Source organism: Canis aureus, chromosome 5 (assembly GCF_053574225.1).
Source record: "Canis aureus isolate CA01 chromosome 5, VMU_Caureus_v.1.0, whole genome shotgun sequence".
In the NCBI taxonomy this organism is placed as follows: Eukaryota; Metazoa; Chordata; class Mammalia; order Carnivora; family Canidae; genus Canis; species Canis aureus.
In genome coordinates, this window is record NC_135615.1 from 43,375,907 (window position 1) to 43,397,918 (window position 22,012).

Below are 22,012 nucleotides of genomic sequence, written 5' to 3' on the forward strand. Positions count from 1 at the left end.
GATGTAGAGCTTACTTTAAAAAAAAAAAAAAAAATCTTAAGAAAAGCTGCATGGGTCCTTCCCTGGCAGAGCTGACCCTGTATTGGGGGAAACAAAGAACCACTTGCCACATTTAAAAAATTATTATGGTAGAGGATCTCCTGAGTGTAGGCTTGACAAACAAAATACAGGACACCCAGTTAAACTGAAGTGTCAGATAAATTTTAGCATGAGTATGTCTCAAATATTGCATGGGACCTTACAGTGCCTTGTAGGTACATTAAATGTTTAGAACTTACCCTAAGCCATTGAAGAGGTCTTACCAAAGAGAGAGAATCTGTCTTTTGTTTTAAAATATTGTTCTGGTTGATGTGTGGAAAATGGATTGTAGTAGGGGATAAGACTGGAGGTCATTTGGGTGAAGTAATTGTGGTATGAAAAATACGGTGCAAGTGCTCTTTATTTTCCCTATGAAGGGTTTTTAAAATTTCTCTTTTCCAATCTGAGACTTGCGTGCAATGCACCTGTAAGGGACTAGATAAATGTAAAATACCTTAAAGTTGTAGAACCTAATTAAACCCAGGCTTCTTTAATGAAAGCTGCTTAATCATGATTTGACCCTGTGAACTTTCAGATGTGTTTTTTGAAATCTTCAGGATGGATAAGTTATCTTATTGTTTTGATTTTTTCCAGTGTGGCACTCCAGCTTCAGCCACAAGCCCCCATACTACCCTGCCCTAGCTCTTGGACTGCAGTGGAGGTGGGAAGAATGCATTTACTAAAAGTAGCTTGTTTAGCGGAGTAAGTGGTTTGGGCTTGTCACTTACATGTGGACAGTTTTGTTAGCACCTCAAATGATTCTTAAGCTCACTTTTAAGTCCCTAGAATTGATATCTGTCACTAAAAATTATATTTACTTGCAGCTATCATTTTCTGTTAATGTATTTAAGTGTCCCAATTGAGAAGTATTTAAGATACTTGAAGTCAGGGGATCCCTGGGTGGCTCAGCGGTTTGGCGCCTGCCTTTGGCCCAGGGCGCGGTCCTGGAGTCCCGGGATCGGCTCCCACGTCGGGCTCCCACGTCGGGCTCCCACGTCGGGCTCCCACGTCGGGCTCCCACGTCGGGCTCCCACGTCGGGCTCCCGGCATGGAGCCTTTCTCCCTCCTCCTGTGTCTCTGCCTCTTTCTCTCTCTCTCTCTCTCTCTCTCTCTCTCTCTCTCTCTGTGTCTATCATAAAAATAAATAAATAAATCTTTAAAAAAAAAGGTACTTGAAGTCAGACAAGTTTTTTTCTGGTATTTAGTAAAGAGCAGGAAGTTTCAACACAGTTTTTAAAGCCTTGCACATCTAAATGTCCACTACTGTCGGCACCCAGAGAAAAGGCCATTTCTTGGTTACCTGCCTCTGCTCCTTTGCCATTTGCCAGTTCAGCAAGAGTTCAGCGCACACACTCAAAGGCATTGTTCTTCTCTCATGCATCCATGTGCTTTTTCTCCCGACTCACACCCACTTGGCACAGGTGGTATGATCTAGTAGTGGTCAAGAGCTTTGGCTCCAGAGTCACCTCCTGGATTCGAATACCAGCTATACAGCACACAAGCCCTGCAAACTTGGGCAAGTTATTCAACCTTCTTATTTCTCAGTTTCCCTAGCTGTTAAAAAAAATGGGATAATAAAAGTATCCTATAAAATCATTGTGAGGGTTAAATAAGGCATACATTGTATGCACATAGTGCTCAGTATGAGTTAGCATCTGCTCTAGTTGTGTTTTTCTGTAGCTAGGATGTGTATCTTTCTGCATCCAGGGTGGCTGAAATAGTACTTGCCATAATTTTGCTAATTGACATATATATGTGATCATAATTGGACATTAAGAAGAACTCAGAGGGGACGCCTGGGTGGCTCAGCGGTTGAGCATCTGCCTTTGGCTCAGGGCATGATCCTAGAGTCCCCGGATCAAGTCCCGCATTAGGCTCCCTGCTTGGAACCTGCTTCTCCCTCTGCCTATTCTCTGCCTCTCTATTTCTCGTGTCTCTTATGAATAAATAAGAATAAAAATCTTTTAAAAATGGTGAAAATGGGAAATTAAAAAAAAAAGTCAAAGAGGAGTAAGCACAGTAACATTATGTTTGAAGCCAGTTCAAGCTCCCCTCGCTCTTTTGAAATATGGAAGACTAAGTGACTTGTTCCAGTGAGTCTTGAATTTCTTCAAACGATGATGATAGCCTTATGCTCTCTTTGTTGCTTTCCCCATAGATGATAGAATTGCCCATGTAGATCAGAGGAGGGGACAGTCCTCATAATAATTCCCTCAAAACAAGAAAAATGCAAACAAACTATTATGAGATATCTTGTACGCAATCTGATTGATAAAAGTCCATACTTTGATAAGAGGATACAGGAAAATAGGCCTTGTATGTTTTTGGTGACAGTATAAATGGGTACAGCCATTTTGGAAGATAATTTGGCAAGATTTGCAGACATTTAAAATGAACATAATCTTTAACTCAGCATTTCTATCCCTGGATGATTATTCTATATCGCTGCAAAATTACTTTATAAAAGGGTATTTATCACAGTGTACTAAAAGCAAAACATTGTCTTCAATAAAGGACATCTAAAAACACAGAATATTGGGGATCCCTGGGTGGCTCAGCGGTTCGGCGCCTGCCTTTGGCTCAGGGCACGATCCTGCAGTCCTGGGATCAAGTCCCGCATCAGGCTCCTTGCACGGAGCCTGCTTCTCCCTCTGCCTGTGTCTCTTCCTCTCTCTCTATGTCTATCATGAATAAATAAAACCTTTTAAAAAAACACAGAATATTATGTGGCCACTAAAAAGAATGAGGCAGATGTTTATGGACTGATGCAGAAGGATTTTCAAAATGGAATGCTTAATAAAATAAACCAAGGTGCAAGGCAGTATGTCAAATATGTGGTCACTGTGGGGAAAAAAAAGGAATTTACATATATCCTTATATATGCATAGAATCTTCCTGGAAAGATACTGGTAGCATAGGTTGCCTTTGGGGAGAAGGACTGGGAGACAGAAATAGAGAGGGACTTCCTACTGTATACCTTCATTGACCTTTTGAATTTTGAACTAGTTGTATGTGTTACCTCTTTTTAAACAGCATTTTTAGGGACACCTAGGTGGCTCAGTGGTTGAGCATCTGCCTTTGGCTCAGGGCGTGATCTGGGAGTCCCAGGATTGAGTGCACATCAGGCTCCCTGAAGAGAGCCTGCCTCTCTCTCTGCCTATGTCTCTGCCTCTTTGTCTGTGTTTCTCTTGAATAAATAAATAAAATCTTAAAAAAAAAAAAAATAGGGACGCCTGGGTGGCTCAGCTGTTGAGTGTCTGTCTTCGGCCCAGGGCATGATCCTGGAGTCCCGGGATCGAGTCCTACATCAGGCTCCCTGCATGAAGCCTGCTTCTCTCTCTGCCTATGTCTCTGCCTCTGGGTGTGTGTGTGTCTCATGAATAAATAAATAAAATCTTTAAAAAATAATAAAATAATAAATAAAAATAGCTTTTTTTTAAGATTTTATTTATTCATAGAGACAGAGAGAGGGGCAGAGACACAGGCAGAGGGAGAAACAGGCTCCATGCAGGAAGCCCGACGTGAGACTCGATCCTGGGTCTCCAGGATCACACCCCAGGCTGCAGGCGACGCTAAACCGCTGCACTACCAGGGCTGCCCAAAATAGCGTTTTTTTTTCATATGCAGGTGGCCTAAAAGTTAGAAAACAGGAAACCCAGGTGAATCCTGAAAAATGGTAATTACATGTGGACTATTACATGTGGACATCAGGAAGAGTGGATAGAATAGAACAGGGTCTGGGACTCTGGGAGCAAAGTTGTGTCACTTCATAAGTGAGACTGTTGTTTTGGAAGTTGAGTTATATCGGTGAACAGAACATACATCCCTGTATTCCTGGAACTTCTATGGGATGGCAGTGCAAAGAGACAAACTATAGAGGGACTGGGGTTCTAGGAGTGCCACAGGCAGGTTGTGTTACTTAATATATTGGTCAGATAAAGCCCACCAGGAGGATTTGGGCAGAGAATTCTAGGAGGTGGGGGAGTTGGCCCCATGGGCATCTGAAGGGAAAGCATCCTAGCCAGAGAACATAGCAATACAAAGGCCCTGAGGCATGAGTAGGTCTATGGAACATACGGAGAACAGCAAGGAGGTCAGTGTGGCAGGAATAGGAGTGAAAAGGAGAGCAGCTGATGATGTCAGAGAGGTAATGGGGCCGGATCCCATAGGACCTTGTTAGTGCTAGCATTCACTGACTTCTTATGCTTTGTTATGTTGCACTTGTATTTAGTGTAGCATTTAATCATCACCTCAACTGTTTGGTTGAAAGTTACTGTCCCCATTTTATGAATGAGAGCATCTTTAGCAAGGATAAGCTTGCCTGAAGATACATAGCTAGTGGAAAACTGGGACTTAAACCCAAGTCTGTGATTCTGGTCTGGACATTCATCCCTGTGCTGTTCCGTGTTTTTTAAATGCTAAGGGAGAACCAAGAAATGGCTTTGAGTCCACCCTTGAGCCACTGCTTAGAAAAGAGAAAAGCTGAGGGGTAGAGTTCTCAGAAGATGGAGGAACCCACAGAGTCAGAACTGGTTGAACTTTCTTGTGATAAACCTTGGAGGCTCCATCGTCTAGTTGAGCAAGGCGGGCTGACTTCCCTGCCCCTAGTATGCACCAGGAGTTACAAGTGGAGCTAGAATTGGGAGTGGGGAAAAGAAATAAAGCTTCGAGGCTAAAGGACGCGTGAAGCCGTTTGGAGTGTGATGACCACAGACTCTGTTGCATTTCTCAGAACCAGCCAACTCTTGGTAAATGATTACATGAGAAACTGACAGTTGACTTAGTTTCTTGCAGGGAGCACTGGTGCTGGATAAGGTTTCCATTGTCTAGAGAGGGCCAGTTTGGTTGCCCGGCAGCCTTGCTGGGAGTGCAGAGGTCTCACGAAGCAGGCTGGCCTGAAGAGTGAGGGAAGCTAGTGGCTTTGAACTTCAGTAATAAATGACAGGCTGTTCAAAGGTTCAGCTGTCAGGGCACCTGGGTGGCTCAGTCAGTTAAGCATTTGACTCTTGATTTTGGCTCCGGTCCTGATCTCAAGGCATGGGGAGTCTGCTTGAGTTTCTCCTTCTCTCTCTCCCTCTCCCCTTCTTTTGTGCTCATGCTCTCCCTCTGTCTCTCTCTCAAAAAAAAAAAAAAATCTTAAAGTTCAGCTTTCTTTCCACCTCCCGTTCCTGGTATGAACATGTATTTCAAAGGAAGTAGTTGATCTAAGACAAACCAGTAATGGAAGCTTTAAAAAAAGGTCTCCTGTTACTAGAATATAACTGTACCTAAATGCTGTAGTTGTCTGTCTCTGCTCTCTCCCATAGCCAATATTTAGCAAGTGTCTACTAAGTGCCTGGCCAGTGCTCAGTGATTTGCAGCAGTGGAGAGGACACACATGGCCCCTGCATGCATAGAATGGGGTGGGGGGAGGCTGAACATAGAATGGTAAACAAATTATAAACGTTATCAGACCATCCATAGTAAGTTCTGCACAGAGATTTCAGTGAGCTGGCCTAGAGTGTGAATTAGGGGTACTTTTTTTTTTTTAAGATTTTATTTATTTATTCATGACAGACACAGAGAGAGAGAGAGGCAGAGACACAGGCAGAGGGAGAAGCAGGCTCCATGCAGGGAGCCCATGTGGAACTTGATCCGGGGTCTCCAGGATCATATCCCGGGCTGAAGGTGGTGCCAAACCGCTGGGCCATGGGGGCTGCCCAATTAGGGGTACTTTAAATTGGATGGTTAGGGATGCCTCTCTGGAGAGCAATTCGTCTGTACTGCTTGTGTTCACAAGTAAAAATAGGTCTTTTTCTTTTAACATTGTGCAAATCCATTCCCTGATTGAGATTTCGCATAATATTGCTTATGTTGATAGGTCATTGTTCGGGGAGCAGTATTTTCTTCTGGGGAGGGACTCCGACAAATGTTGAGATTATGATAGTTGAATTCTCCTAAAGTAGTTCTCTTGAGGTGATATGCAAAGTGGGGATGAAGTAGGCTCATTGTATACAATGAATTTTTCCCAACTAAATGAAAGAAAATGCTCATACATCTCTAAGTTTGTTGTTGTTGCTTTTATTATTTGAAATGATGTGGCTGCAGTTTGCAGAAAGTTCTTTTTATGCCCAGTGGGGCATCCTCTGTTAAAAAGACTTCAGCCTTCTCTGTAAGACGGAGGTCTAGCATGTCTTTTCTTTCACTACCACACAGAAAACAAAGAGGGCAGCCAATAGTATCTTCAGACTGTGGTAAAATAACCCCCTGTCCCAAATGTAAAGCAGAGCTGGTCCTATTGAAAACAACAAAAGGAAAGGCTGCATGGCACGATATGTAATGCACCTGCTTGAATGTCAGATCACAGGGTGCAAATCAAAACAGGGCAGCTGTTGAGGGCCTAGTCATGTTTCTTAGAATTTATGAGAAAAGGTACCCAGGGTCTGCAGTTAACAAAAACTCTTACCAAGGAGCAGGTGAGGTTGCCCTGTTGAGAGGCAGGATCCACTCTCTAAGTGTGTTCAGCTATGTGGATTGGAAATGAATGTATGGAGTGGCTGGATGTTTTTCTTCCCAAGTGGCAAGTCTGGATGCTAAAATTGTGTCCTTCAGGAACGGCGTTTCCTAGTACTTGGGAGATGCAGACAAATGCTCAGTTTTCCTAAGCTTCATAACACACATTTCTGTATTATTATCATATCTGCTGTTTCTTTTTCAGCTTGGAGGAATATATGTGTGAACCACTCATGAGGCATCTGTTTTGTTCCAGACATTGTGCTCTCCTGTATTTTTGTTACCATGCACACTACAAGTTTAACAGGGAACTGTGAAAATTATTTTCACCAAAGTAAAACATTCAGAGAAATTCCCTGACTTATTTTGGTGATGTACAATCACTCCAAAATATGTAGGCCTTCTGGGAAGAGCGATGACAATCATTGCACCCCTTGCTCCAATACGGCAATCAGAATACTTTAGGAATACATTTTGTCAAAAAAATAAAAGAATACATTTTGTCAACCAGTGTTCATTCAGTATATGCCCCAAGCCTAGCCCATTTACTTTTTCATTAATGACATTTATTGTATATTTCTGATTAGAAAATCCATTTGTTACAATCAGAAAAAATTGATTAATTGATTGATTGAGTTATGAGAATGTGAGAAAGGGTGAGCAAGGGGAGGGGCAGAGGAAGAGAGAATCTTCAGGCAGACTCCCTGCTGAGCACAGTGCCAGACTTGGGGGCTCCATCCCAGGACCCTGAGATCATGATCTGAGCCGAAATTAAGAGTCAGTCAACTGACTGAGCCACCTAGAAGCCCCCAAATTAGAATTTTTTTATATTGAATAGAGAATTTTAATATTTTCATAAGAAGAAACATTAATATTATGGTATGTACTCTTTTGGGACCTATGTGTATATTTAAGCCCATACATGGAGTGCATATATATGTATGTTTTTATATATACTTTTAGAAAAAGTTTATTTTTAGTGATCTCTATACCCTATGTGAAACTTGAACTCATGACCCCAAGACCAAGAGTTGTATGCTCTTCTGACTGAGCCAGCCAGGCACCCCTATATATACTTCTTATTGACAAAATTAGGCTTTTCATGTATGGACTTCTGTTCTCTAGTGTCTTCATTGACTAATTTTATTTTTATTTATTTTTTATTTTAAAGATTTTATTTATTTGTTCATGAGAGATACACAGAGAGAGAGGGAAAGACCTAGGCAGAGGGAGAAGCAGGCTCCATGCAGGGAGCCCGACGTGGGACTCGATCCCAGGTCTCCAGGATCAGGCCCCGGGCTGAAGGTGGCACTAAACCACTGAACCACCAGGGCTGCCCCTTCATTGGCTAATTTTAATGGCAGAATGCAACAAAGTTGAGTTCCTTGCTTTCAACCCAGTCTTTGCAGGTCAGGCTGTTCTGCTCAGCTTTTTCTCAGCAGTGAGTTAAAGATCAGAACTGCTTCTAGTTTGAAAATCACCATCTTTGGAGTTGTGTGCTTTCAGCCACATACATGTATAGGAGAGGTAACTAGGTAAACTTGCAGAGTGGTTCTTTACTGACTTAGACTAGAATGTGACACATTTTTACTCACATTCCCACTGGGGAGAAATACAATCACAGGATCCTAACCTAATGGGGACTGGGAATACAGTCTCCTTGTATGTGCAGAAAGAGGAAACAGTGTAGCCTATGTATTATATTGTTTCTGCCCCATCTCCTTTATCTCATTTAACGTTGTATCATGGCATTTTCCCCAAATCACTAAATATCCTTCAAAATCATGATTTTTTACTAGCTACAGAGTTTTCCAACAAATGCACATAGCATTCTTTACTTAGGCATTCCAAGAGGTTTTATATACAATGACCTACATCCCTTGCTCCAAAGTGATTTTTCTGCAGTTTGGCAGTCAGACGTTAATTCCCTTTGGGATGTCTAGTTTGTTGGCATTTACTTAGAAATGTTAGGATGCTAATGTTAAAATGGAAAAGAAGGGCAGCCCTAGTGGCCTAGTGGTTTAGCGCCGCCTTCAGCCCGGGGCGTGATCCTGGAGACCGGGGATCGAGTCCTGTGTCGGACTTCCTGCGTGGAGCCTGCTTCTCCCTCTGCCTGTGTCTCTGCCTCTCTCTCTCTGTATCTCTCATGAATAAATAAATAAAATATTAAAAAAAATAAAATGGAAAAGGAAAAATTTCTCTCTGCCTTAGCACAAACTTGTATAGTCTGCAACCACAGGCAGAGGGGCAAAGCTACTTAGGTTCCCAGATACCTCATCTTTTCTATAAATGGAGTATTTCCCCTCCTCTATTGCCCTACTAGTATTGTTTCTCTTCACTCACCACCCAGTGTAATTCCTTCCTTCCTACGCAGATTTCTTTTTCTTTCTTTTTTTTTCCTCTTTTTGTCTCTTGAAACCAACTAATCTTAGGTTTCTTTCTATTGCTCAGTTTTTCCCATTTTGCTCTACATTTTGGCTCCTTCCCCAACCCCTCCCGACCCCTCTATCTCTAAGGTGCTGGGCTTGCCCACCCTTACCACTCCCCTTTGTCCATAGGGATTTAGGATGAACAGAGATGTTAGCCAGGTGGGGAGGAGAGAGGGCATCCACAACCAAGCTGAATAAGACTTGCTTATAATAACTCTCAGCAGCTGGTGGTTTGAAGCAAATTTGTAATTCCATTGTACAATTAAATATAAATTGTGTGTGCGTATCTCCATCAGTCTCCAAATTCTGTCTTCTACATAGAAAATAAGTAGGTGATAAAAATAAATTATCCTCTCTCTGGCATTTTGGAAGAGTGCAAGTTATTTGTTTTAGAATTCTTTATTCTAATACGACTGGTTATAAGTCAAAATCGGTACAACTTTTGGGTTTACCAGAGTGGGTTAGGATAGAAAAACATGGGGAGTTGACATGCACAGCTAGCCCTGATCCTGTCTGACTTTGGCTTCTTATACAGCCTGGGCACTGCAGTTTGGGCCACAGCTGCCTCACTTACCTAGCTCTTTTCTCTCTTGTTTTCTGAAGGCTAGGCTAGACTCTTTTACAAGCATCTATTCTTGGTAAAGGGGTAAAAAATATCCAAAAAACTGATACTTGATCCCTGGAAACAGATGCTTTTACGAAGCACTGATGCCTTATTCTATAAAGTCTAGGCTAATGTTCTACTAATAGCTAGTTTGACTCTGTCCTGGTCTCGTTGTTCCCAGATCAAGTATCCTAGTCATGTGATGTCTCTATGCTAGAATGAATTTTACTGGTCAGGCAGCTTCCTTACTACCACAATTATAGAGCAACTCTTTTTCTGTATGTTCTCAGGGATTTTTAACCTGAGCTTCAGGCTACCCAAACCTAATTTTAAAATCTCTGTCTTCATCCCTTCTAGAAGTTCTAAGGCTATCATCCTGTAAGCCCTGCCCTTATCCTGGCCCTATTTTTCTTAGTCTCACTTAGTTTCTCCAAACTAAAGCAAACTTACTTAGCTAGGTCTTAAGGCTGGCTGACATTTTGGTGAAGTTGTCTTCTTCACCTGTGAGTCTAGCTTTACAATTAGATTGGTCTCTATGGTGTCCAAGTGGCAGGTTTGACAGAGATCTATTTCTTCACTGGAATGTGCCTCTTGTGTGAGTCAACAGAAAATACCTCCTCTGTTTTTTTTTTTTTTAATTAATGTATTTTAGTAATTTCTGTACCCAATGTGGAGCTTGAACTCATGATCCCAAGATCAAGAGTTCTGTGCTCTGCCAACTGTGCCAGCCAGGCACCCCACTTTATCTGTTTTTGTTTAAAATTCTTGCATCCCTAGTAGACTTCTTATCAGGTCCTGTTTTATTAGACAAAAAATACTTCCATTTTTCTCACGCCCAGGTCCCAGTGAAAGATCACATCTTTCTTGGTGTATTCATCTTCTTTTTCATTTGGATAATTCATTATGATTCTCCCAGGGGAGTCACCTCTTCCCAGCATGTCATCACAGTTTTTCTGTAGCCAGACACTTCATGAGATTGTAGGAATGGATTCATCTACAGGTAAACTAGTTCATTGAGTTAGTAGACAAGGATTACTATTATTATTATAGGGGTGCCTAAATGACTAAATAAGCATCCAAATCTTGATTTTGGCTCAGGTTGTGATCTCAGGGTCATCAGATTGAGCCCTGTGCCAAGCTCTGTGCTCAGCATAGAGTCTGCTTGAGATTCTCTCTTTCTTCTTCCTCTGCCCCTCCTCCCATTCATGCTCCTGAAAGAAAGAAAGAAGGAAGGAAGGAAGGAAGGAAGGAAGGAAGGAAGGAAGGAAAGAAAGAAAGAAAGAAAGAAAGAAAGAAAGAAAGAAAGAAAGAAAGAAAGAAAGAAAGAAAGAATTTTTAAAAAGATAATTATTTTAAGTATGTTAAGGAAAACAGAGGGCAAGATGAAATGGGCAGAAAAGAATTTGATTGGGTGATGCCTAGTTGGCTCAGTGGTTGAGCATCTGCTCTTGCCTTAGGGTGTGGTCCCAGAGTTCTGGGATAGAGTCCCACACTGGGCTCCCCTCGAGGAGCCTGCTTCTCCCTCTGCCTGTGTCTTTGCCTCTCTCTGTGTGTCTCTCATGAATAAAAAATAAAATATATTTTTAAAAAAATTATCAGCGTGCCTGAGTGGCTCAGTTAGTTAAGTCATCCAACTCTTATTTTAAGTTCAGGTCATGATCTCAGGATTGTGAGATCTCACCCTGGGTCAGGCTTCCTGCTCAGCCTGGAATCTGCTTGGTATTCTCTCCCTAAGCCCTCTGCCCCTCCATGTCTGGCTGTGTGCTCTCTCCTAAAAAATCGTTTTTATCAAACAATTGAAGTCTATAAAAAATAATCAAATGATCATATTGTAATTGAAAAATCTCTAAAATCACAGTCATTGAATGACTTTAACAGCAATTGGAATATAACAAAAGATAGGATTAGTGAACTTGAAGACAGATCAATAGAAACTATCCAAACTGAATCCCAGATAAAAAAATCATGGCAGGAGGGAAGCACAGAACATAAAATAATGTGTAGTGTACAAAGAAACTGATATACATGAAACTGGAGTTCCAGAAGGAGAGGAGAGAGAGAATAATTCTGAGGCAGTACTTACAGAGATGATGCTGGAGAAGTTACCAAAGCTAATAAAAAAGTTAACAGACTCCTAAAGCTCAGTGAACCTCAAGCAAGATGCATATGTGTTAAAACAACAACAATAACAACACTAAGCACATCATAGGCACACTGCTGATGTCCAACAATCCAGAGAAAAATCATAAAAGTAGGAATGTGTGTGGTGGAAGTGAAAGACATAGGAACTTTCAAAACAGCAAGAATAAGATTTATGGCTGACTTTTTAGTAGAACTCAAGAAAGCCAAAGTACAGTAGAATGGCATCTTTAAAGTGCTGAAAGAAAAAGCAGAAATTGCAAACCTAGAATTCTATATTTTGTGAAGATATCACTAAAAGAAATGAAGGTGAAAAAAATGAGAGTGAAATAAAGATGTTTAAAACATCAGCCAAAAGCTGAAGGAATTCATTGCTAGCAGATTTTTACTATAACAAATACCTGCAATAGTAATAATAATGTTTTGGTGTTTAGAATGGATATAGAAGTGAAATATGTAAGAACATATTTAACACAAAGGAAGAGAGTAAAATGGGAGTAAAATGAAGTTAATTGTTGAAGTGGTTATTGTCTTATTTGCAACAATGGGACTTTAATTTATGAAGATAACTGAGTGACCACACAGAGTCCAGTGTGGCTGTTGGGAGGCGATTTATTACATTTCCTGAGAGAAAAGGACACATCATTCTGTGCAAGACCACATGAGGAGCACCAATATTCTATCAGGAGGCAGAAGCAGGCATGAGGGGAAAGCCTAGGTCAGAAACTTTATTGGTGTTTCCATGGGAAAGGCAAGGGAGAGCCAAGTAAACAGCTTAAGAGTTGGCTCATTTGAATAATTCCAGGGGGCTTTGGGCTATAGCGGTGGTCTCCAGTTGCCTGGTACCTGGCCCCTGGGATGGTTTAGGACAGAGGACATTTGGCTTGATGTGTGAGAGTTAGATAAACAGGGTCATTGGTATAAACTCTGGATTGGTTTATTTGCATGTGAAAGGCATGATCTAGGCTGGCTAAGCCCCTTTCTATCTCCAAGAACTGGCTTCAGTGGGAAGTACACTCTCTCCCTGGTCGACAAGATTTTTAGGTTGTCGAAACATCTCAAGATTCAGCAAATAGACATGATTAGTAATATTAATAAATCATGCGTTGTTCAGGAAGTGGTAAATGCTTAAGATAGAATGTGGGAAGGCAAGGGACACATACTTAGTATCTATACCAGTGCTATCTGGTATAGTAGCTTCTAGTCATTTATATTTAAATTAAATTTAATATTTAAATTAATTTATATTTACATTTAAATTAATTATTTATATTTAAATTAATTAAAATTACATAAAAGAAAAAATTTAGGGGCAGCCCAGGTGGCTCAGCAGTTTAGCCCGCCTTCAGCCCAGGGCGTGATCCTGGAGACCTGGGATAGAGTCCCACGTTGGGCTCCCTGTATGGAGCCTGCTTCTCCCTCTGACTGTGTCTCTGCCTCTCTCTTTGTGTGCCTCTCGTGAATAAATAAAATCTTAAAAAAAAAATTAGTTCCTTAGCCACATTAGCCATATTCAAGTGCTCAGTAACCACACGTGGCTAGTGGCTGCCACATTGCAGTGCACTACACTACTCTAGGGTAATCACTAAAAGAATAATATAAAACAGTTTAAGTTAATAGAGTAGATACATGGAATAAGAAAAATACTTGATTAATGCAAATGAGATTTAGTGGGAAAAGGAACCAAGAGCTGATAGGACAGCTAGAAAACACATAGCAAGATAGTATACTTAACTCCATCTATATCTAAGAAGACTTAAAACACTGGAGTTAAAAGGCAAAACTGATGGTGATAGAAGTCAGAATAGTCGCGCCCTCTGGAGCTGAGTGGGAGGCATTGACTTGGAAGGAACAGGAGAGTAAAGCCGCCTTGCAGTACCTGAGCCAGTTAGGTGCTGGGGTCAGGTGGGAGGCTTACCTTCTTCGCTTTCCATTCTCTCCTCTTTAATAGACCTTCAGTACTCTTCTTTTCATTAAATGTTCTATAAGGAGTATCCCTTCACCTTTTCCTTTTGGGAATGTTAACAGAAGATTGAAGTTGTGGAAGAAGAAAGTTTCTGTGACACTTTTTTTTTGTTGTTAACACCTGCTTGTTGGCTGGATGGGAAATTTAAGGTGGACTCTGAGCTCCTTTAATCAATCGACACCCTCAGCACTGTCAGAGTAGGATTATGTGGCTTCATTCTTGGTCATGGGATAACATTCTACTGGTGGGTGAAGACCAAAAGTACTTTGTGATCACTCAGAGGTAGATGCTTCTCTGACAATATTTTGTAAATTCATTCTAACTTTTCCTTGTTCTGAGTGGTTTTGGCCTTCTTCTTCTTTTTTAATATTTTATTTATTTATTCATGAGAGATGCAGAGAGAGAGGCAGAGACACAAGCAGAGGGAGAAGCAGGCTCCATGCAGGGAGCCCGATGTGAGACTCAATCCAGGAGCTCCAGGATCATGCCCTGAGCGGAAGACAGACGCTCAACCTCTGAGCTACCCAGGCGTCCCATGGCCTTCTCCTTAATGTCCTAGTTCTTGTTCAACTTTTGCCTCTACTTTTCAAACCCAATTCATTCTTTTAGGTGTTTGACGTGTACTTTTTGGGCTTTGATTCTTTTGAGAATAAATAGTGCAAGGCTGAGACTCCAGATTTTCACTCCCAAACCTGCACTCCACTGGCTTATTTTCTTGCACTAGAAGTTTCCTCTACTGGAAATTTTCATCAACCCTGTCATCATGGCTACTTACCTTACCTTTTTCAGGGCTTTGCTCTGTCACTGTCTCAGGAAGGCTTCCCTGACCACACTCTAAAAAACTGAAACCCTTCCTCTCTACTTTCCATCACTGCACTCCCATCTCTTCTCTGTCCATATCATCTGAAAATCAACAAGCTGTTGATTTTACTGGTTTATCATCTGTCTTCCTTTATCAGAATCCATGAAGGAAGAGATTTTCATCCCCCCGTTTTTTTTTTTTACCGCTCTATGGCCAAGACCTACCACAGTCTATGGAAGTGCTTAGTAAATATGCTGAACACTTGATGGTTCAGTGCCTGGCACTGAATGCTCAGTAAGTGTTTATTGAAAGAATGGCAGTGTAGTTCCTTTCTGACCAATCTTCTTGCCTTTTTTCTACCCTTAATTCATCCTTTATGACTGTTATTCTTCCTTAAAATGGTACAAATTACACATAAATGCAAAAACCATATTGACTAAAACCTACAAATTCACCCTGTTGAAGTGTATGATTCAGTGGTTTTCAGAGTTGTGTAACTACCATCACAATCTAATTTGGGAACATTTTCATCTCCCCAGAAGGAAACACCATTCGCCTTTATACCCCAGCCTCTGGAAACCACTAATGTTATTTCTGTTTTTATGAATTTGCCTATTCTGGGCATTTCGTATAAATAGAATCATATGATACGTGGTCTTTTGTGACTGGCTTCTTTCATTAAGCTTATTTCTATGGTTCATCCACGTTTTAGTATGCATTTAGTACCTTATTTCTTTTTATGGCCAAATTATATTCCACTGTACGGATATAGTATATTGACACTTTTAAAATTCATTCACTGCCTGATAGACATGAATTGTTCACACTTTCTGGCTTTTGTGAATCATGCTGTTGTGACTATACATGCACAGTTTTTTAATTGAAGTATAATTAATATGCTATATCCTACTAGTTTCAGGTGTTTATCCTAGTGACTTGATATTTTTATACATTATGAAATGACCCTGTAAAAAAGTATTTTACCATCTGTCACTGTACAAAGTTGTTACATGGGCTGCGTGGGTGCCTCAGTTGGGTAAGTGTCTGCCTTTGGCTCAGGTCATGATCCCAGGGTCCTGTTCAGTGGGGAATCTGCTTCTCCCTCTTTCTTTGCCCTTCCCCTGCTTGTGCTCTCTGTCAAATAAATAAAATCTTAATTATTGACTGTATTCCGTATGCTTTACATTGTATTTTCTTGACATTTATAACCATAAGTTTTTACCTCTTAAACCCTTTCCCCTATTTCACTTGCCCTCCCAACTCCCTTTTCTCTATGTCATTGCCAACTTATTTTTTATCTGTTTGATAATAGCCAATCTGATGGGTGTGAAGTGATACCTTGTGGTGGTTTTGACTTGCACTTCTGCATAACTAGTGATGTTGAGCATCTTTTCATGAGTCTGCTGGCCATCCGGATGTCAGTTTTCTAGAAAAACGTCTATTGTTTGGATACTAACCCTTTATCAGATGTATGATTTGCCAATATCTTCTTCCATTCATTACGTTGTCTTTTTATTGTGTTATTGGTTTCTTTCATTGTTTAAAAGATTTTTCATTTGATGTAATCTCATTTGTTTGTTTCAGCTTTTGTTTCCCTTGCCTGGGGAGATTGGTCCAAAAAAATATTGCTGAAACTAATTGTCAGCACCCCTGAGGCTAATATTATTCTTATGGTCCGCTGGTTATTTCTATTTTGTCTAGAAGTCACAGGGATTCCTGGGTGGCTCAGCGTTTAAGCATCTGCCTTTGGCTCAGGGTGTGATCCTGGGGTCCCGGGATCGAGTCCCACATTGGGCTTCTTGTGTGGAGCCTGCTTCTCCCTCTGTGTCTCTACCTCTCTCTCTTTTGTCTAGAAGTCAGTGGAGCTCTTCCCATCCTAAAGTATCTCATTCTTCAACCTCTTAGGTTTTGTTTCCTCATCACTTCTATAGAGTACTCTTCATCTGGTGCACCGACCTTTTAGTTTGTATTCATTCTCTAAAAATTAGGCTTTGGGTGTGTGTAGGAGAGTTTATGTAGCAGACCTCTGGTTGCTATCTTGAGAAGGGCCTGCTTGCAGGGTTGGCTCTTGGCTGGAGCCTGACCACTTGGCTTTTGAAAAGTTCCATGTTTTTCAGATAATACTGTTTTGCCTGCTTGGGGGCACTTCATACCTGCTTTCCTTCTGGGAGTCTGGAAGTTTGATAGTTATGATTTTGGTCTTTGTGCCTACATGACAAGCCTCCAGGAAAATACTTGTGGACTGCATCTCAACTGGGCTTCTCTGGGCAGAAAGACTGTACGTGTGTAGGAAGCCTGTGTGTAGATTCCTCCAGATTCTATGTGATGTGTCGTCTTCCCTTGTTCATTCTGTTGTGTATCCTTTCTCTATAATCAACTATAGCCTCTGAGTCCTGCGAGTTCTAGTCAATCTTCAAATGTATGGGTGGCTGTGGGACCTGTGACCGTGTCCTTCTTTGTCACCCTTAATTCATCGGCTCTCTAAAGTTTGATCTCTTTATATGGTAGTCTTTCTTAGTCCATAACATTTGTTGACAATACTCTTGCTTCCAGAAACTCAGACATCCACAAGAAACTGCAGTCATATTTGATATACTCCTTCCTTGTTCTCCGTTCCCTCACACATTATGCATTCATTCAGCAGACATTGACTGAATGCCCGTATGTACCAGGGACTGTGCTCAGTCTACGTTAGTGAGTAAAACAGTGGTGCAGCAGATGGTCTAGTGGGAGAAGTCAGAAAGCAGATGTTACATGTTGAGAAAAGTACTCTGTTGTAATAATAATGAAAAGGGCACATGTACTTCAGGGAGGTTGGTCAGTGAGGAAATCAGTAGGGTGGTCTGTGGAGACAGCATTGATGCAGGGTAAGGTCTCTGGTAAAGAACACAAGCAGTACTTTATGGCAGAGAATAGCATGTGCAAATGTTTAAAAAGCCACTTGGAATCTTCTAGGATTCAAAAGGATCCTGGTGTAGCTGGGGCACTGTAAGAAATCTGGGAGAGGAGGAAAGGAAGTTGGAGGGTAGTGAGGAACAGAACTTCGTAGGTCATGGTTAGAAGTTTATATTTTAAAGGCCCTGGGAGACCAGAAAGGGTTTAAATCATCTAAGCGATAGGCATATTTTAAAAGATCATTCTTACAAAGATGTAATATAGATGTATACAATGGGGTATTACTCAGGGGTATTACTCAGCTATAAAGGAATGAAATCTTGCCATTTACAACAAGATGGATGGAACCAGAGGGTATTATGCTGACTGAAATAATTCAGAGAAAGACAAATACCATGTGATTTCACTCATGGGGAATTAAAGGAACCACACAAATGGACAAGGGAAAAAAGAGACCAACCAGAATAGATTCTTAACTGTAGAGAGCAAACTGATGGTTACCACAGGGGAGGTGGGTCAGGGAAGGGGTGAAATAAGTGATGGGGATTAAGGAGTGTACTTGTCATGATGAACATTGAGTAATGTATAGAGCTGTCGAGTCACTATATTGTATATCCCTGAAACTAAAACAACACTGTATGTTAACTATACTGGAATTAAAATGTGAAAAATAAAAAAAAAAATTAAAAAGCTCATTCTTAATAGAGAAGAATGGTTTACAGAGGAATAGGAAGGGGAGAGCATAGTTTGGAGATTACTACAGTGACGTAGGTGAAAGATCATGGCCTGGGTGGGAGTAACAGCTGAGGAGATAGGAGTGAATGGACTTTGAAATAGGGCATTCTGCAAGATTTTAATTTCAGTTGTCTTTTATCTGCTCTCTCCTTTGGTGCTTATCTCCACTCCCACACCTTTAAGTATGACATCTCTGTGGAAGATTCTAACCCGATGGCCCTAATCCTGATGCCACTATTTGACAATTTCAAAGGAATAATGATATTGTTATATTTCAGAAATTTTTATATGGTTCTAGAGCCATCGCACCTCTGCCACTTTGATCTGGGCAAGTTATTTCACTTGTGCCTTAGTTTCCTCATTTGAACAGTGGGGACAATGTACTGCCTACTCAGGGTTGTTCTGAGGAGTAAATGACTGAATACATAAAAGCCATCTGGGCACCAGCTTACATACGTGAGGTGGTGGGAAGCATTAGTTCTGCTGCAGGACTCCGCAATTTCTCTCTCCATATCACAAACTGAACTTCCTCTAGCACCCAAACTAGCTCTTTGATCTCTGACATCTCTAGTTCTGTTAATGGCATTAGCTAGTGACCCCAAACTGCAATCATAGTCGACTCTTTGCTCTCAATTCCATTATCACACTGTAGGCAGAAAGTTAAAATTAGAGATTGCTGCTAAGTAGTATTTTTACTTCTACCTGCAAAGTGAAAGTTACAGATTCTTTTATTTATTAATCAACAAATACTGAATACCTGTTATGAGAATCAAGCAGTTTGGGGCTAGATTCCTATTCTCATCTTTTTTCCTTCAGATAGAATTCCTGCCATTTGGTCTACACAGGACTATTTCTGAAGTTCCTCAACAATTTTGGCTGGAAATGAGGGGAAAATTCCTCTCTGTAATCAAAATGGAGTTTGAAAAGATTCTCAGTCAGTGAAACAACTGAAGCCCCTGAAAAATATTTAAGCATAGTTTACTATCTCAAAGTTCCTGATTTACTAACTTAATTATGGGTATAAAAAATGGTTTAAGGGCATTGATACCAAAGCTTAGGAGTGAGGAAAATGGTGTAAGCTGTCCATCCCAAGGTTATCACTAGCAGTAGCCATTCCTGCCTGTTCTCTAGCAGTACATCTTAATGTGTAGTAAACAGGTAGTATCTATTATTAATACTTATGTAAGTTTTTATTTTGGTTATCAAATATTAAACTGACTTCTAAAGTTGTTCCTTTTCACAGAAATTTAATTACAACTGGTTTTGGAGCTCATTTTCTCTTCTGGTCATGGAGGTCTAAACTCTCCAGGTGAGAAGGACTGGTAGAGGATAAGGTGTATGTATACATAGGAATCAAGACCCTAAGTTACAGAGGCTACAGACACAGGCCTTGCCCAGAGGCACATAATGATGAATAAAGCATGGATGATACCAAAGAATTTATTGTAAATGTAGTGGTTAAATACACTGCAAATAATTATCATTAAAAAGGAACTAGAAAATTACACATTTTTAAAGTATGTGCTTTTTCCACCACCTTTAAGTTAGGGCTAGTATACCAACATTTAAGTATTGAAATACTTGAGTGATGGTCCATTTTCACATAATTTCATGACTTCATCTTTTTTTGTGTGTGTATCCATATCTTCATCTTAATTTTGTTTTTGTTTTTTTTTTTCATCTTAATTTTGAAAGCAGTTGAGCATGATGTGAAGTTTCAATTATGATTCTCTGTTTTTATCAGTTCTGTAATGATCTGCAGAATCTTGTCATCTGAATGGAAGGAAAAAAAAAACCCATCAACAAATTCATCACTGGCTGAATTCCCAATGTATACATATGTGAACAGCATTCTTCATTGAAAGATTCTTCTAAATTAGAATACAATACTAATACTAGCAATATTCACTCTAAATCTACAGATGTCCACAAAATAGAATATGTTGCCCTGTAAATATTATTAATTATTGTTATAATTATTTGATAACTACTTTGACAAAAAGTAGGCTAAAGCCCAGAGATGATGCGATGTAACTACTGTCCTTTATAAGGAATTATTTCTTTAAAAATTCCTTTAAGACAGGGTTTCCTAACTTTTCACCTGGCTCAGATATCAGTTGCTCCATGTTTAGTCCAAAGGAAACAAAAACTTAACAGGGAAGGCTCCTGGAGAGGTGTCAATAGGGAAGTGACAGATCTCTCTACACAACAAAAGTATCAAACACCAATTAATTTGACAAACAGAGCAACAGAGGCTACAGTATTTGCTAAGGAGGTTTTGTTACATGCTGGAAACCTCACAGAGAGTCCCTTATAATCAAAGTTTACAATGCTCAGTTTTACCATCCTTTTTTCTGTGAAATGGCCATAAGTTTAGAAGTGAAGCTGAGAAGAAGAAAGAGTAAAAGAATCAGGAGGATAATTAGAATGTGAACAATAAGGCATTGTCTGGGAGTCTGACAGAATTCAGCATAAAATAAATTTTATGAAAATTTTTAATCACATGGACTGTAAGACTTCAGTGTGCTCTAATATAATACTCCAATGTTTAAAAATAGGTGGTTTTCTACTTACATTATAATCAAATACTTACTTTCAAGGGACATCTTAGGATTTTCAAGCTTTTTTCTTAAAACAGAATCAATGAGAACTCTAAGCTGCTTGAAAATTACGGCTATTTTCACAGGGGCCTGGTGAGAGGAGATGACAAATGGGTCAAAGTTAATTCCTGGGAGTGTGAATGTGTTTCAATAAATAAAGGTAAGCATGATACCTCATGATCTGCTTTAGCACATCTTGACTTTAATATAAAATGTTATTAGAAAAATAGAGGCAAATTACTCTCTGTAGCTTCTCTTACAATAACTCTGCAGGAGTAAAGACTGCAATTTTGGGGAAGGAATTAACAGCTTAATGACATGTAATTTACTAACCTTAAAAGTATACTCATAGGTAAGTGTGCAATTCAGTGACTTTTAGTATATTTATGCAGTTGTACAACCATGACCACAATCCAGTTAGATGATTTCTACCACCTTGTCCTCTTGGAGACAGCTGCATCTATTTTTAAAGTTGTATTTAAGTTTACTTCTCCAGTCTTAGACAAATCATGATAGCATACAGTAACAGAATGTATTAGATCTGTTTAAGCTGGTCAGTGTTGATGGGGTCACAAAGAAATAAGCTTATTGCCCATAGTGATGATTGGTCTAATTTTTCCAGAGAAAAACTTGACCATACTCATTAAAAGCTATCACTCAGTCTATGTCTTCTTATAGGTGGCACAATTGGCAGAAGGAACTTAAGTTTGAGGATCTAATAGTTCTAGGTTTAAGTCTTGCTTGGCCAATAACAATTTAAACTAAGAAAATTATTTAAACTACAGAAGTTAATAATAAGGTTATTAGGTTATTAAATTTGGGATAGTCCATGTATAATTAACTATTGAAGTACACAACACATAGCCAAGTTATTACTGATAATAAATGCAATCTGTAATAGCAATATAATTTGATTATCCTATTTTAAACAGATTTAAAACAATATAAGTGAGATAAAATAAGGAAGTCTCCCTCTTTAAGTCACATTATAGGAAGAAATTATGCAAATGCCAATAAAATTTTAAAAATCTGCCTCAATAGTACTGCAAGTAGAAAACTTTAATGTTATGAGAGCAGTGGTAGCACGTACCTGAAAATAGATCCAGCCATCAACAGAAAGAAGACGTTCCCGGTGTTGAACTTCGATATCACCACCAAAAAGCAAAACTGGAAAAGGGGTTATTAGGGTAGTTTCCCTCAGATAAACTCGGGTATACCTTACCTGCATAGGAATAAAGAGGGGAAAAAAAAACAACAACAAAAACTTCACAG

General features: G+C 40.0%; 2 protein-coding genes across 19 annotated transcripts in view; one reads left to right on the forward strand and one right to left on the reverse strand.

Moving 5' to 3' along the window:
- Positions 1-22,012, forward strand: part of LOC144314089 (uncharacterized) — a 41,213-nt gene that overhangs the window by 8,770 nt on the left and 10,431 nt on the right. For 6 of the 16 annotated variants that reach the window (XR_013379742.1, XR_013379745.1, XR_013379739.1 and 3 more), the window contains exons 2-4: positions 673-739; positions 19,384-19,449; positions 20,827-20,900. The exons of 2 other annotated variants lie outside the window; for them this stretch is intronic. Coding sequence is in view for 1 of the 14 variants with exons in the window: in XM_077897822.1 (XP_077753948.1) it covers positions 673-739; positions 19,384-19,449; positions 20,827-20,900 (207 nt within the window). In the remaining 13 variants the exon portion in view is untranslated. The remainder of the gene's footprint in view (positions 1-672; positions 740-19,383; positions 19,450-20,826; positions 20,901-22,012) is intronic. 8 more of the 16 variants (XR_013379747.1, XR_013379741.1, XR_013379749.1 and 5 more) reach the window with 3 other exon arrangements.
- DHX29 (DExH-box helicase 29) overlaps positions 19,565-22,012 on the reverse strand; it is a 48,132-nt gene continuing 45,684 nt past the window's right edge. Inside the window, exons 25-28 of one of the 3 annotated variants that reach the window (XM_077897811.1) lie at positions 21,831-21,962; positions 20,734-20,830; positions 19,817-19,913; positions 19,565-19,786 (exon numbers count right to left, since the gene is read on the reverse strand). In XM_077897811.1, the coding sequence (XP_077753937.1) occupies positions 19,858-19,913; positions 20,734-20,830; positions 21,831-21,962 (285 nt within the window). In that variant the 3' untranslated portion in view covers positions 19,565-19,786; positions 19,817-19,857. Of the gene's footprint in view, positions 19,914-20,733; positions 20,831-21,830; positions 21,963-22,012 lie in introns of all 3 variants that reach the window. The other 2 variants (XM_077897812.1, XR_013379737.1) reach the window with 2 other exon arrangements.